General features: G+C 28.1%; 2 protein-coding genes across 2 annotated transcripts; both read left to right on the top strand.

The window, feature by feature from the left end:
* Positions 1 to 1,216: 1,216 nt before the first annotated feature.
* LOC132925543 (uncharacterized) lies at positions 1,217 to 15,932 on the top strand. The gene is made up of 3 exons (XM_060989933.1): positions 1,217 to 1,414; positions 15,621 to 15,843; positions 15,925 to 15,932. Exons 1-3 carry the CDS (start codon positions 1,217 to 1,219, stop codon positions 15,930 to 15,932), a joined length of 429 nt encoding a protein of 142 aa, XP_060845916.1.
* On the top strand, positions 9,622 to 12,012 carry LOC132927600 (zinc finger BED domain-containing protein 5-like). The gene has a single exon (XM_060992160.1). It carries the CDS (start codon positions 10,023 to 10,025, stop codon positions 11,931 to 11,933), a length of 1,911 nt encoding a protein of 636 aa, XP_060848143.1. The 5' UTR covers positions 9,622 to 10,022; the 3' UTR covers positions 11,934 to 12,012.
* Positions 15,933 to 15,963: the final 31 nt, after the last annotated feature.

Below are 15,963 nucleotides of genomic sequence, written 5' to 3'. Positions count from 1 at the left end.
TCCTCTTGAAGCTCCGAGTTTTAAATACTTATTTAATGATTTTTATAAAGTATTAGCCGTGGAAGGTAAAAAATTGTCCGTTATATGTCAAAACTGCCAAAAAGTTGTAAATGGGTCAATTAATTCGAGTGGAAACTTTTTAAGTCATATTAAAGTAAGTTTTTGTATTTATTACTACGTTTTATACAATGTTATTTTAGAATTATTATAGAATTTATCACCAAAGAATCACAGATCTTAACATATTTTTTTTGAATTCGACATAATGTCTGAAATAATACTGTATATAGGAATATTATACCTATATATATGTTATATTATAGTCTATAGTAGGATGTCAGTAAGTGGTATAGCTAAATGATCACTGGTCGCCCCTACAGTTAAATTTAAATGGACTAGTGTATTGTGAGCTGAAATACTCTAATTTATGGTTTATAGAAATAATTGTGCCAATTTTCAATTTATAATAAAGCTTTTTAATTAAATGTCTTTTAAGTTTTAATTATTAAAATAAAATATAATAACAATTGTCATTTTAAATCATACTTTGATAGTAGTTATTTACTATAGTAAGTTGTTCAAAAAATTCCTATAACTAATACTTAATTTACTTTTATGATTTTATAGTTACTAAAGTAATTACCTACTGGTCACTAGACCACTATCCACTACATATATGCTTATATCATAGACACTATAATATGCATAATACTATTAGTAGTAGTGAACTGCAAGATTGCACGATAATGTTACAATACTTTCTTTTATTTAATTACTAAGTACCTACCTAGGTATATCAGACTTGTATTATTTTATGGTAAACTGACTATTATCAAGTATTTTAGTTTCAATATGTTATGTTTTATGTCAAGTTAATTACTAAAAAAATGTAAATATAGTTTTTTGATTTGATCAGGACTAGGTGCAATTTTGAAAAAATATCTTAGTAACCCGTATGCATAGTCCGATACCTTAGTGATATGTAGCTGACACGTAATTTTTGATTGCATAGTTGACATTTAAGTAACCCGTAGCTAAATATTAAAATATTACTTAACAATTATTTTTCGTAAAAATTAATTTATTATTCCATGCTTATCAATAATGTTTATGATAATTATCGGTGTTATCAGTTTGACACTTATAAACAGTTTATAATCAATCTGATTTTTTTCAACTTGAACTCCGAAGTACCGCAAGTATTCAAGTATCCAAAATGGATTCAAAATCAAATAAAATTTTGAAACGCAAAAGAGGTCCAAATTGGGAAGAAGATGAAATAACAATATTTTTTCATTGTTACGAAAATGTGGCCAAAGTATTAGAAGATCCGAAAAAAGATTTTAATACCAACAGCAAAAATAATCAAGTTTGGTTATGTCTAATGAATAAGTTTAATGCTAATGTTAAAAAGGTAATTACTAAACATTGCTTTCCAAATAATTGTATAAAAGGGATTTCCTTTATAGATTATTCTATTATGAATGTGTATATTTACTTTAAATGTAGTATGTAGATAGTATTAGTACATTAATTAATAATTATTTAAAAAAAAAATTATTAATGTACCTATTATAATTAATAAAGAGAGAAATTAAGAGGACGCTACACACCCATTTTAAATGTATTAAAACACGTTTACGCTTTATGCTTACAGATTCCTTTGTATTAATCGTAGAAAAAAAATGTTTACGGATTATGAAAGAAGACAATATTTACATGGTCTGAGCGTTGAGTTTTTGTTTTTTAAACTTTTTCAAAATTTTTTTTTTTTATATCAAAATTTTGAAAATGTAGTTTTTTACCCCACATTTTTAAATAGTAATAATATAGGTATCAAAAAAAACTCTACGCTCGGCTATAGATAAAATTCTCATACTTCAGATGGTAGAATAAAATTTTATTTATATTATTGATTACTCAAATTGTGGTTATAGAGCGGAAAGTAGTTTGAATGAATAAAATGTAAAAATTTGCTAGGCCCTCTCGTGGTATGTGCTGCTATAGAAATACAGCGGATAGTATACGATATTATACTCAACGGGCGACGACGACCTGACGTCACTATTATGTGATTTCGGCAATGCGGGCGTACGCCCAGACTTGGTGTTATCTAAGTATCTATTATTAAATATTTAAAATAATGATAATTATGTCTGCGACTGACGAAATAATAATAATATTATTTATATATTCTGGGTAAAATAAAATAAGACCAGACGTATCAAACTTTTTTTATTTTTTTTTATTTTTACAAGGTATTTACAATCTATTCATAGAACAATAAGTAAATTTGATATGAGTAATAAAAACATGAAAAATATGACGGAAGAAGCCACCCAATGATGACTCTACCTATTTTGTTTCAGATTAGTAAGGGGATTTTCTAGGGGTCATGCATTTAGCAGGTCACGACACCAGTTGCGTTTAAGACGCCTAGCGGGATTACCCGGAATCGAAGGGATTGCCAGATTTTTTATAAGAGGGTTAGGATGGTTGGGTAACCTACTGTGAAAACGCTTATAATAAATTTTTGCTTCGTCTTTGACGGAATTCATCCTGAGGTCTTGTTGTATAGAATGGTTGGAGACGTAAGGTGGGGCATTAAGTAGTTTCCTTAGCGCAATATTTTGAAAAGTTTGAATCTTGTTGATGTTGGATTTTTTTGCATTACCCCAGAGCTGTATGCCATATGTCCAGATGGGCTTGATTAGAGATTTATAAATAAGAAGTTTAGTTTAGTATCAAACTTTAAAAGTATTATAGGCAGCGTTTTCAGTATCAAAAATAATCTAGTCCCTTAGTCCCTATTTTGAAATTATCCAATTTAGACGTCGAAAGTCAACACCGACATAATATTTTAATACGTCATCATTTACTTTCAAAGTGTTTTGGATAAAAGTAATATAGGTAGTTATTAATATTATATAGTGAATTATTAATTTTGTGTTCTGTTAAACGTGGATACGAGATATTACCTATACTTTCTATATTATTCAACTGTATTGTTTTTCCAAATTAATTTATAATGAAAGGCTCAAAAAAGGCACATGGTTACACAAGTGCGCAATATTTGTGTAAACCAAAAGCAATTTCAGCTAGAATGAAAGCAATTCGTGCAAAAAAGAAGTAAGTTTATCATAATAATTATATTATATTATTTAAATGATTTAAATGCCGATTACGTAGATTCAGATATTACAAATAGCCAATTATTATTTTTTTTTTTATTGTGCAATCCATAATAAATTACAGTAATATGTCAATAAACGACGAAAATGATCATTTGGAAGAGGTAGCTGAATTAATAATTACAAATAGTAGTGATGTGTCTTCAAATGATAATACAATGTAAGTATATAATAATAATACTAAAGTAAATTGAACATTTCAAATGTCTTTAAAAACTCAAAAACAGTCAAAATATGATAAAAAAAACATCTGTGAAAATTTCAAGAATCTACAGATTATATTTCTTTTTCAATTACAACAAAATAATAAAATTTATCGATGAGAAATTTTTAATTTACGGTAGGGTGATCATAAAATTAAAATTAAAATACGGGACATTTACGTTATCCAACTAAATATAATATTTTTTTTGTTTTTTATTTTTATTTTTTAAAGCCTAGACACGTTATATACGAGTATATAATATTTTTTATAATTTAACTTCATTTATGATGTTTATAACTGAAATAAAATAAAATTAAAAATAATAGGAGTGATTTACTCGTATGATAAGGCTCATTTGATACACCCTTGTGAAAAAAAAATTGTTAAATTATTTATTTAACACGCTAAACCCCGTAACATTTAAATACAAAGCCCCCTTCTCCCACCCAACAATGAAAAATCGTGTGACGTGAAAAAAGTTTAATATATAGTCGTCACAAAATTGAAACATAAAAACTCTGTTCTTCTTATATATATATATATATATATATATACATGGATACTTTTTTGGATATGGATATTGTAAAATATAAATAGATATTATAATCTTCAACACGCACATGTTTGATAACAAACTTTCTGTAGCGGGTGGGATTGTACTTATTTATAAGCGATGGCCTATATAAATATAAAATAATAATAATAAAATACCATTAAAATTTAAAAGGTATAAATTAGAATATTCTATTGAATATTTTCGTACAAAAATACTTTAAAATCTTTTAGTTACCTTAAATTTGTCCAGGGAACCTTTATTAACTAGCACTCCAATAGCATTTTATTCATCGGATACAAAGACTCTAATAAAGCAGCCTAATACTTCATTTGGTACACCAGATGATACATGTGTAACTGTGAGTTCTATTATTGATCAAAAGTTGTGTGTAGAATCAAGTAGCAAACCCTATGATTCCATAGTTTCAAAGTAAATAATTTATTTTAAATTTATGATCAATTATAATAAAATATGTTGTATTTATTTATCGCTTGTATTAGAAGTCTTGAAGGTAGAAGGATTGTCGATATTGAATATTTTATTAGCCAGATTCAAAAAAGACATGAAGGAGGATTCGGATGTTCTTTTATTGATATGGAATATCAAAGTGAAATAATACAAGGTTTTCAATCAATTCTATATTTCAAATGTAAAATGTGTAATATAGTTACAAAATTGTATACCGATAATATTTCGAATATCGAGTCCATATCAGTCAATAAATCGGTTGTTAATGCATGTCAAGCCATAGGTTTGTATTTTTCATATTATATAATATTAGAAATTTATAACAATTATTTATCATTAGTCTATGAACTTATGGCATTAAAATAGTAAAAATTGATAGGTAAAATTATAGGTATATATATTATTATATATCTTTAACTATATAAATAAAACAATTGTATACATTTTTAACTGAAAAATAGTTTGCAAATGTACGTTATTTTAACGATATTTGTCAACATTTGAACTTCAAACGCTTATAAAAAAAAACTGTGCTTATGTATTTCACTATTTTATATATTTTTTAGTTATTGGTAGTATAAGAACAATTATTATATGAAATCATGTATATTAATATATATTTTATATTATTTCATGTTTATTAGCTTTAAACCTTTAAAAATTTGTAATTTGTAATATATAAGTTAAATAATATAAGTTTAAATGTATAGGGATTGGACATACTCAGTTGAACGAATTCACAGCTTTTTTAGAATTACCATCATTGTCGTGTAGTAGTTTTGTTAAAACACAGGCTTCTATAGCCGAAATTGTTCACGATACTGCATGGGAAGAAATGCAAAAGGCCGGCGAGGAAGAAAAAAGAATAGCTATAGATTGTGGTGAAATAGATACTGATGGCATTCCTGTAATTACAGTAATCGCGGATGGACAATGGTCCAAACGCAGTTATAAAACAAAGTATGACGCGTCATCTGGTGTGGTGAGTTATTTTAATTTGTACTAAATATGTGTGTCTATTAATAGTTAGTTTAAAGTAAATAGTAATTAAGTACATTTTAATTTAACAGGCGACCATAATTGGCCATAAGACCAAAAAAGTTTTGTTTGTTGGTATTCGCAACAAATATTGTGTTATTTGCCAAAGATCTAAGTCGAGGAAGGAAGTTGTCGCACCCTTGGTACAAGACCGCCACAACTCAAAAAACATAGTTTTGAGAAAATTCAATTTTAATATGTTATCTGCTCCCAAATGGTTATTTTTAAAGCTTTAGTTTTAATATTTTGCAATTATTCATGTTACCTGAAACTTATTATATTTTATATTTATCTACTTAGTTAAACTTAAACCAGACACAAGAAAATGAGGTTATGGCAGTTCAGCAATAGGAATCGAAATAACAAAACTGCCACATTTAGTTTTGTGTCAGTTTTCCATTTCAAACCAAATATTTAATGCGCCACAAAGTGAAATGAGGCAGTCTTGTTTTTCTTAAGAACTCAATTTAAAGCCTCAATTCAAAATATGGCAGTCTATTATTTGCTTGTTGTAATAAAAATTAACTTTTTCACATGACATAACTACATTATACTAATTTACACAATACATTTTTTTAAATAAATTTTATCTTTTATTGTTACTAAGTTTAAGTAATAACATATGTACATATATAATGAAAGTAATAACACTTAAAAAACAAAAAATAATAATAAAAAATCCTCTTCTTAGATAAATAATATTATCTATTGTTACACAAATTATAAAACTTATTTAAATGGCTAAATTAAAAGAGTTATACAAGAGTTATAGGTATAAGAGTTATAAGTATACAGAGTTATACTTATACAGACAAAATTAAATATATAACTTCATTTAATTTATATATAATTTAATAATTATAATATGATAATACAGATAAATCTTTTAAAAAAAGGTTTTTTAAATTAGTAAAACTAAACACATTATAACATTAATCACTGTTCTCATCTTCAACTTCAGGAGCACAGGAATTTGATACTTTCAACTGTTCAAAAAAATAATGATAGTTTTCAGGAATTAGTTTATTTTCACAAAGATGAATTAAATCTTTTTTTTTATCTTTTGAAATTCCTGGTGGTTCAGTGTAGAGTTTGCTTAACTCTAAATCTCCACTTTTTCTTTTAGCATTTCTTGTTTTGTTCATCACTATTATTTCACAAAAATCCTGCTCTTCATATGATGTTTTATAAAATAGTCTATCAGGATGTTCTTTAGAAACTTTTAATACTTTTACATCTTTCCAAACAATTTTTTGTCCTAATGTATTCTTGTTAAAATTATTTCCCATATTAGATGTCAATTTTTTGAAATTTAAAAAGTGTTGATAATTTAATTCATGGACTTTGAAAGGCTTTCCTGTTTTTTTTGCTGATTGGATAACAGTTACCCATTGTTGAGGGGAGTAAATGGAACCTGATTTTAGTAATCTTGTTTTTTGTTTTTCTATAACTGAATGCACAGAATCCCCTTCGTTTTGGGTATGTCCAACAATTAGATACTTATGAGTTATTGAAGAAATACTCAAGTATGTGACTGCATATAAATAAAGAGTTGCCATAAATTTATTTTTCTGTTGACCACTACAATTATCTGAATAGAATATTACATCTTTATTTACACATTGTTCAATTAAAAACTGATACACACATGTAGCAATTTCATTAGCCCCTCGCTTGGCCTGGTCTTCATTCCATAAATAGCAATGAGCTTCACTAATACCCATATTATAGATAGTAAGATTATAAGTGGCAAACTTACGAGAGTAATAAAAATTAGATACTTGAGCAGAAGGTGTTGTCAAAATGCTTTGCAAATCATAACAGGCTACTATGATTTTTTCTTTATTTGTTTTTGCCAAGTTCTTATCATTTTGTTTTTCTTTCCTCGAAAGTTCAGTTTCAAGTTGGTGTTGATGTTTTTCATTTAATATTTTTAATTTGTCATTTTCATTTGAATTATTAAATGTTTCACAAAATGCACATTGATCTTTTTTTGGTAAAAAAAAACCTATATTAAAATGTGTATTGAAAATATAAGAGTATGTACTAAATTTGCAAGCTACTTTTCCATGATCTTCACATTTTTTTACAAATAATCTATACATCTCTGCAATAGTTAAAGCACCATCAATATATTGCCTTGTAGTTTGTTTTCTTAAATAATGTGACTCAACACGAGGAAATTCATTTATATGGTTAGTGACTAGGGTTACTATTTCAGGACTTAGTTTTTTCTGTTTCCCATGGTTTCCTCTTAATTCACCTTCAACATATTCTTTATTATAGCCGCCTTTTTTTAAAGCAGTTCTTATTGTTCTATCACCAATATTGAGAGTAGCCATAAAAAAAAGTTTGCAGACCCTATAGTTAGTACCATCTAGAGATAAAAAAAATGCATTATTAGATGAACGGTTACTATTTTCCTTTTTATACTGATGTTTTGGTTCAATAGTAGTTGTAGATTTAACTATAAATGCTCTTTGTCTAGTTAAATCTCCCATTTTCCAATAGTTCTGTAGTATTTGTTCACGTTGTTCTTCATTTAAACTAGAAGAGCATTTATATTTGCATTTTGAATTACAAGAAGGTTGCAATTTTCTTTTATCTATATTATGTCCTTTAGAATTTTGGTAAGACTCTCCTAAATTCCTTTTTATTTTTCTAGTTTCTCTGGTCCAACTTGATACACATTTCACTTTTTTGCGTGAATTTTTTTTACCTATTGCTGCATTTGTGGTTGTTAAGTCAATATTCACTAATTCTGGATGGTGGTTAGTTACATCTTCAATGCTTTCTACATAATTATTATCATCTTCACCTACTGATGAATCAAGTGATATTGAGTTTTTTTGTTTATTTTCAACTACCCAATCCTTATCATTATCACTGTCATCAAATTCAGAGAGGCTGCTACTGTATTCTATGAATTAAAATAAATAGTTATTTAATTAAAATTAAAAAAAAATTATTTAATGTTTTCATTAAATGTAATACTCTAATTTCAATAAAAATATTTACCATTCAAATCTATAATATTTTGTTTATCAGGGTTTGAAGTTAATAATGAAAATGATTCTGTATTTTGTAAATCAATAAAATTGTCATTTCTTACAATGTTATCCACAAAACTTGTAATGCTAATATTGTGTTCTATTAAGAAAAATAATACAATTCCATATTAAAATATTATCAAGTGTCCATAAAAGAATTAAAAATGAAAAACAATATGCTACCTATTGCATTGTTTGAACTTTTTTCATCTGGTTTTGAAGTTAATAACGAAAATAATTCTGTATTTTGTAAATCAATAAAATTGTCATTTTTTACTATGTCATCAACAAAACCTGTTATACTAGTTGGTTCTACAAACATAAAAATGGAATTTTATATTAAAATATCATCAAGTATCTACAATTTAAAAGTATTAAGCTACCTACCTATTTTATCCTTCAAATTTTTTTCACCTGGTTCTGAAGTTAATAATAAAATGGACTCTGTATTATTTAAATTATTCTGGAGCCATAATTGAACTTTAGTTTTACAGTTTTGATCCATAATAGGTGTATTTTGTTCTGACAAAAATTCTGTATAAACCATAATTAATTACAGTTAATAAAATGTATTTATGAAAAATAAATTAACATACCGGCTCTTTTAGCTGACTGGATGTTTAATATGTCATTTGTTTTACGTTTTTTTGTAGAAACATTAGTTTTTATAACGTTATTATCATCATAAATTGTATTGTTAGAATTTTGTACGATGTTGATCATTTTCGAGCTACGCGTAAATCGTTTTGCCATTTTATAACTCGTGTATTTATAAACATTAACACGAACAATATTAAAAGGAATAAAATAAATACGTACAAATGTACAATTGAACAATATTCGGCGATCTACTAAAAGCAATAAAATTGGTTATCATATTATTTCATCAATACAGTTTTTATACCATTGTTTTCAAACCCAAGTTTAATCACATTTTAATAGTATTCTGTGGTATTTATAATAATACTATGATAAAAATAGATTATTATCTAAAACCACGTTTTTTAATTCTTTTCGTCAATAATAATATCGGATTATTATCATTATCGCCATATATATATATATATTTTATAATCGCCACATTATCAATTAATTGTCATATAACTTTAATCCAGAGGTTCCCAAACTGTGGGTCGCGACCCAAAAGTGGGTCGCGATTATACTTTTGGTGGGTCGCGCTATTTTTTTAAATAATACAAAAATATAATCATCTATTACTTTTCGTTGATGTTCAAAGTTCAAATTCAGTTTTATCGTCAATCCTTATCTGTGAGTGTGACAATTACGAGTTTACCAGCGGCCGTGTCAAATCGACACAATCAGATTAATAAAGAATAGTTATTGTAAATATAACGATTTACCTATCTGAAACAAATTAGTAGATACGTGAATGTCGCTTGACGTTCAAAACTTTTGATTATTTTCAGTAACACGCGGCACATCGAATACGATACACGTACGCAGTTTTATATTAAATAGTACTTTTTGTTTTAAATAAATTCATTTTTTGTACTATGGACAATTGGTTAAACAAAAAGTCAATGAGTCAAAGTCAAGAAAAAATGGAGACAATATCTGTGTCAACAGTCAAAAAAAGAAAATTAAATTACGATGAGCCTTCAACAAGTTCTTCGGAATTAAAACAAAAAAAAACTTGCAGAAAATATTGTCCGGAATATTTGCAAATTGGATTTACGTGGAACGGAGACGAAGAAAATCCACGACCACAATGTGTTATTTGTGGATGTATACTTGCAAATGAGAGTATGCGACCAAACAAATTACATCGACATATCGATACGAACCATCCAGAAATGAAAGGTAAACCACTCGATTTTTATAAAAAAAAACTAGAATCTCTAAAAACATCCAAAAATAATATTTTTAATTTTACTGCAACTACCCAAAAAGCTACGTACGCTTCATATAAAATATGTTTACGAATTGCTCAAACTGGTAAGCCTCACACAATTGGTGAGTCTTTAATTTTACCAGCAATCAAAGACGCAGTCGGAATCTTGTTTGATCAAAAATGTTTAAAAGAAGTTGAAAAGTTATCGCTTTCAAATAATACAGTGTCGCGTAGAATCGATGAAATTTCTGAATGGGTAGAAAATAAACTGATTGAAAGAGTTAAATTGAGTAGATGGTTTTCATTACAGCTAGACGAGTCCACAGATATCCAAGGCTTATCTCAGATGATTGTTTTCGTACGTTACATATGGATGAATGAATCTCACGAGGATTTTTTGTGCTGTGAACCGATTATTCGAGGTACAAGTGATGAAATTTTTAATACTCTTAATACCTATATAACAGCGAAAGGAATTGAATGGACGAAATGTGTCGGGTTATGTACGGACGGCGCCCGAGCATTGTGTGGTAAGAACAGTAGTGTTATTACTAAAATTCGTGAAATTAACCCTAATGTGCCATGGATGCACTGCAATATCCATAGGGAGGCATTAGTATCAAAATCTTTGTCAGATGATTTTAGAAGTGTATTAAACACGTCTGTAAAAATAGTAAATTTTATTAAGGCAAGGCCGTTACAGTCCCGTTTATTTGAGAAGCTTTGCGAAGAAATGGGCAGTATTCACAAATCACTTCTCCTTCACACTGAGGTACGTTGGCTATCGAGGGGGAAAGTTCTTACAAGACTTGTCGAACTTCGCGAAGAAGTCACTTATTATTTGGACGAAAAAAATGATTACGTAAAATTCTTACGTGATGTGAAGTTTATTTTAAAGCTTACATACTTAGCAGATATATTTTCTAAATTAAATGAACTTAATTTATATTTGCAAGGTATAGGCGGAGATATATTTTCAGTTCACGACAAAATTCGAGCATTTATGAAAAAACTTTTGTTGTGGAAAAATAATATTGAAAACAAAATGTTTGACTGTTTTGAATCATTTTCTAATTTCATAATTGAAAATCAAATAGAAGTTGATGATAGCATTATTACATCTATTTCTGATCATTTACAAACACTAAAAGATAATTTTGATTCATATTTTCTGAGTGAAATGGAGAACTATCAACAAATGAAATGGATTTCAAATCCTTTTCAAGAACATGACATGACAAGTGGGTTATCAATAAGAGCTAAAGAAGAATTAATCGAACTATTTGAAGATAGTGTGTTTAAAATGAATTTCAATCGAAAAAAATTAATAAGTTTCTGGTTATCAGTTCAAGAAAATTATCCAACTGTTTCCAATGAAGCTGTAAAGATGCTACTCCCATTCATTTCATCATATAATTGTGAGGTTGGTTTTTCGGCAATGGTTGCTATTAAAACCAAATTACGGAGCAAATTGAAACTTTCAAACTCACTGCGTCTCAAGCTAACCAATGCTGAAGTGGATATCGATGATGTGATGAAAAAAAATAGGAAACAATTACATCCTTCACATTAAAATTATATACTTATTAAATTTTACTAATATATTATACTTATTATACTTTTTTTTCGTAATTACATAAAATTTTATAAAATAGTTTAATTTTCTGTTGTATGGTAAAAAAAAAAAAAGGTCATTCATTGATATTGTGGGTCGCCATATTTTAAAAAATTTTCAAAATGGGTCGTACAATAAAAAGTTTGGGAACCTCTGCTTTAATCAATACCGCCATTTTTAAGATTGTGGCTAATAAAACAAGATATGGTTAATGTATTACTGCCACAAACCGAAATGTGGCAGTTTTTATTTTTTCGCGGGTAGAAATCTATTTGGGAATAATTAAGTTGAAACGCCTTAAATCAAAATGAGGCAGTTTTGATTTTTTATGTTACCTAATAAAATAAACATACAACTACGTAATAAGGCAACAAGTCAAAATATGGCGGTATTATTTTTATTTTACTGCAAAAATTAATAAATTCAATACTGACACAAATATATTACGCATGCGTTGTTTGTGCTACTTGTGGCAGTATATCATTTTGTAGGGAAAAATAATAGCTATCGAACTATAGCCTTAACTCAAAACATCGAAATTTTGAGTTGTGGCGGTTTTGTACCAAGGGTGCGTTGTATCAGATCACAAATGCTTCCTAAATTGGAAAAAATCGTCCACTAGTATGGAAGCTGATGGTGTGGTTGAAGGCTTTTTAAAAAGTCAGGAAATGCATGGACTTAAGTTTAATCGAATTATTGGTAAAATAAAAATGTCATCAACATTTTTTTGTATAATAAAGAGATACTTGTTTTTATATTTAATAATATTCGTAACATACTAAAATGTTTTGATGTAGGGGATGGTGATAGTAGTGTGACCAAAAGGCTTCACGAAGTTCAACCGTACAGACCAAACTTTTATATAAAAAAAATTGAATGCTGTAATCATTTGATGAGAAATTATACATCTAAATTGACTACGTTAGCTAGAAATTCAAAATACCCGCTTCGTGTCCGCAAATTTATACTTACAAACATTCTTCGGTTCCGGTCTGATGTCACAAAAGCTGCTAAGCATTGGCGAAATTTAAATGATTTAACTATGTCCCAAAAAATTAAAGGTAGGTGTATTATTTAAAAATTTTTTTTATGTAGCTACTACATCTGGGAATCGTAAGTTTCTATACGAGAGTAACAGGTAAAAACTTATTAAATTATTGAATAAAAATATATGTAGTGTATAGGAACTTTTACATATATACGTACTTTTTTTACCGTGTAGTAACTTAATAAAATAATATGTATACCTATTTTTCAGGAATTCGAAAAGATTTGAGTAATGGTCCATTTCACCGTTTAGGCGAACATACCAACTGTGAAACTTATTTTTGTAACGGTTCAAAAATAAATGAATTGAATTTAGTTCCGGAGGCTGTCAATGGAGGAATTATGTCTGAAATTCAAAATTGTGTGTCGAGACTAATTACGAATGCGGAAAGTTTGTTGGAAAATAAAGACAACAATATTTGTGAACAATTCAATTCAATAATTAACAAACACGTTGCTGGCAAAAGAATTAATTTTTCTAGTCGAGGGAACTATAATACGCGTGTTGAAGCTGCCGTTGTTTCATTTAATAGCAAACAATTTTTACGAAAGCTTCACAAAAAAATGACAAATAATTTCAGTCCAGGTATATTTAGTGTTAATATTTAAAATTATTTTAATTTATAATTATAAAATATCAACGAATAACAATAATGTATAATTATGGAACTTCTCTAACAATAAAAATAAATACTAAATAAGTTTTATTAAAATATATTATACAATCGATTAATTATGTATATGTTGTAGGAAAATTTGGAAAAAAATATTTAAAAAACCATAGTCGAATAATTAATAATACTAAACGAAGACGAGTATTATTTCCAGAAACCCGTATATTTAAAAAATCTCGTACAGAAAACGGACCAGATGAGGACTACGGTTTGGCAGAGCCTTTAGTCGAAGAATTATCGCCAGAAATTCTTGAAGATAAAAAAAATCAATTCCTTGTTGCATTAAAAAACTCAAATGTTAATGAAATTGAATTGGAAACTCGAGAACAAAGCAATAGTGAAGCATGGTACAGAGAACGTAGATTACGTCTTACGGCTTCTCGGTTTGGCCAGATTTGTAAAATGCGTAGTACAACAAGTTGTAAGAACACAGTTTATAATATATTATATGGATCTGAAGCCCAATCAAAATCTTTAAAACATGGTCGTGACATGGAGGATATAGCTCGAAAAGAAGCTCAAAAAATTATTGGTGAACAAATTCAGGCCAGCGGTCTGATAGTAGACCCGATAATTTCATTTCTAGCTGCTAGTCCAGGTATAATATTCTTAAATTTTAGTTTATATGATATGAATAAAATATATTGTATAATATATTTAATTGTTGTTTCAACATATTTTTAGATGGCTTAGTTGGAACTAATGCAGTTGTAGAGATAAAATGCCCGTTTGTAGCACAAAATACTGTTAGTGCAGTTGATGCAGTAGAAAAAAAACTAGTAAGATAAAGAATTAAAAATTTTTTATTTGATTATAAAAATAATTTGATACGTTTATTGTTTTTAAATATTTTAGTTACAATATTGCAGCTTAATTAATAACAAAGTTGTACTAAAACACGATCATGCATATTTCTTTCAAATCATGGGACAGTTACATATTTCACGGAGAGAAATATGTTATTTTATCGTGTACACTTCCAACTGGATTCATATTGAAAAAATCCAATATGATAATGTTTTTTGGGAAAATAAAATGGTGAAAGCACTACAAACGTAATATTCTATCATAATATTATTTTGGTTGCGATAAAATGCGAGTACGTTTTTAAATAATACAATCATATTATTTTTTTTTAGATTTTACTGGGAATGTTTGTTACCAGAGTTAATAGACCCTCAGTTTCCAAAAAGAATGTTGAAGTCGGACATTCGAGAACCGATTCGAATTAAAAATTGTATTAAGTCAAACGAACAAAAAAAAAGAAAATATAATAGTCATTAAATAAAATTTAATTTTACTCCTAATTCTAAGTTAAAACGTATACCTAAATGTGTTTTTTTGTTAATTTTGTTATTCACGCATCGTAATTCGTAGGTAAATACGTATTAATTAGGAGAAAGGTAAGATCTTATAAAAAGAATAGATATGCTTTGATATGTGCAACTGTATCATATTATTAAAATACTTAAAAATTGTCATAAAAAAGTTTACGTGGTAGCAGGTACATATAAAAAATTATAACGTAAAATATATGCAATAATATACAATATATTTATAGGTACCTTAGAAATCTTATATTTTGATATTTAGGTAATATTAGTTAAGATTATTATTAAAAATAAGGTAAAATATATATTTTTTAAGAAGTCAGTATCTTATAATGCAATAAATAAAAATCGGTTGGGTACCCGGCACCCGCAGATATTAAAAATATTACGACTGCATTTACGTGTATATTTACGAGACCCACCAAAGACGAAGGTTCAGAAAATAATAAACGTCGCTCCCGTATGAGCACAATCGTCTGCCGGCCGCCGACTACGAATAGTGGGCGTGGCTTAAACGTCGTGTGCTTGCGGATCGCAAAAACACTTAACAGCGCGTTCTCTCGGCCGTTGTATACGTTTAGCTTTACGTGTAGCGTCCTCTTAAAGATTTGAAAAAATTTTGGGAGTCTGAAAAAGCAAAATCTCATAAGGCTTTCACTGCGGAGAGAAATGCAAGATTAGGCACTGGAGGTGGTTGCCTACCAGAACTACCCCAATCTCAAGATCCTGCTGTGGAGGAATTAATTAGAAGACCCCATATTGTTGAATGGACCAACACTTTTGATAGTGATAGTGTTGCCACCTTAAATTTGAATGGTAGTTTTATCGTCTCATATAATATAAATTATCTTCAGTTTCTATAATATTTTGCTATTCAATTTTTTTTTTAATATTTAGAAAGTTGATTGATGGACAACACAGCTCTTGGTGAAAGTA

The sequence above is a fragment of the Rhopalosiphum padi genome, chromosome 3 (assembly GCF_020882245.1).
Source record: "Rhopalosiphum padi isolate XX-2018 chromosome 3, ASM2088224v1, whole genome shotgun sequence".
NCBI lineage: Eukaryota > Metazoa > Arthropoda > Insecta > Hemiptera > Aphididae > Rhopalosiphum > Rhopalosiphum padi.
Note: the sequence above shows the minus strand (reverse complement) of the source record. Positions and strands in the feature narration are given on the sequence as shown.

What these genes read in the sequence shown, in the direction of transcription:
- LOC132927600 (XM_060992160.1), top strand. Translation starts at nt 10,023, where the DNA reads ATGGACAATTGGTTAAACAAAAAGTCAATGAGTCAAAGTCAAGAAAAA.
- LOC132925543 (XM_060989933.1), top strand. Translation starts at nt 1,217, where the DNA reads ATGGATTCAAAATCAAATAAAATTTTGAAACGCAAAAGAGGTCCAAAT. An exon ending in TTAATGCTAATGTTAAAAAG is followed by an intron (nt 1,415 to 15,620) that starts GTAATTACTAAA and finishes CTTTACGTGTAG; the next exon opens with CGTCCTCTTAAAGATTTGAA.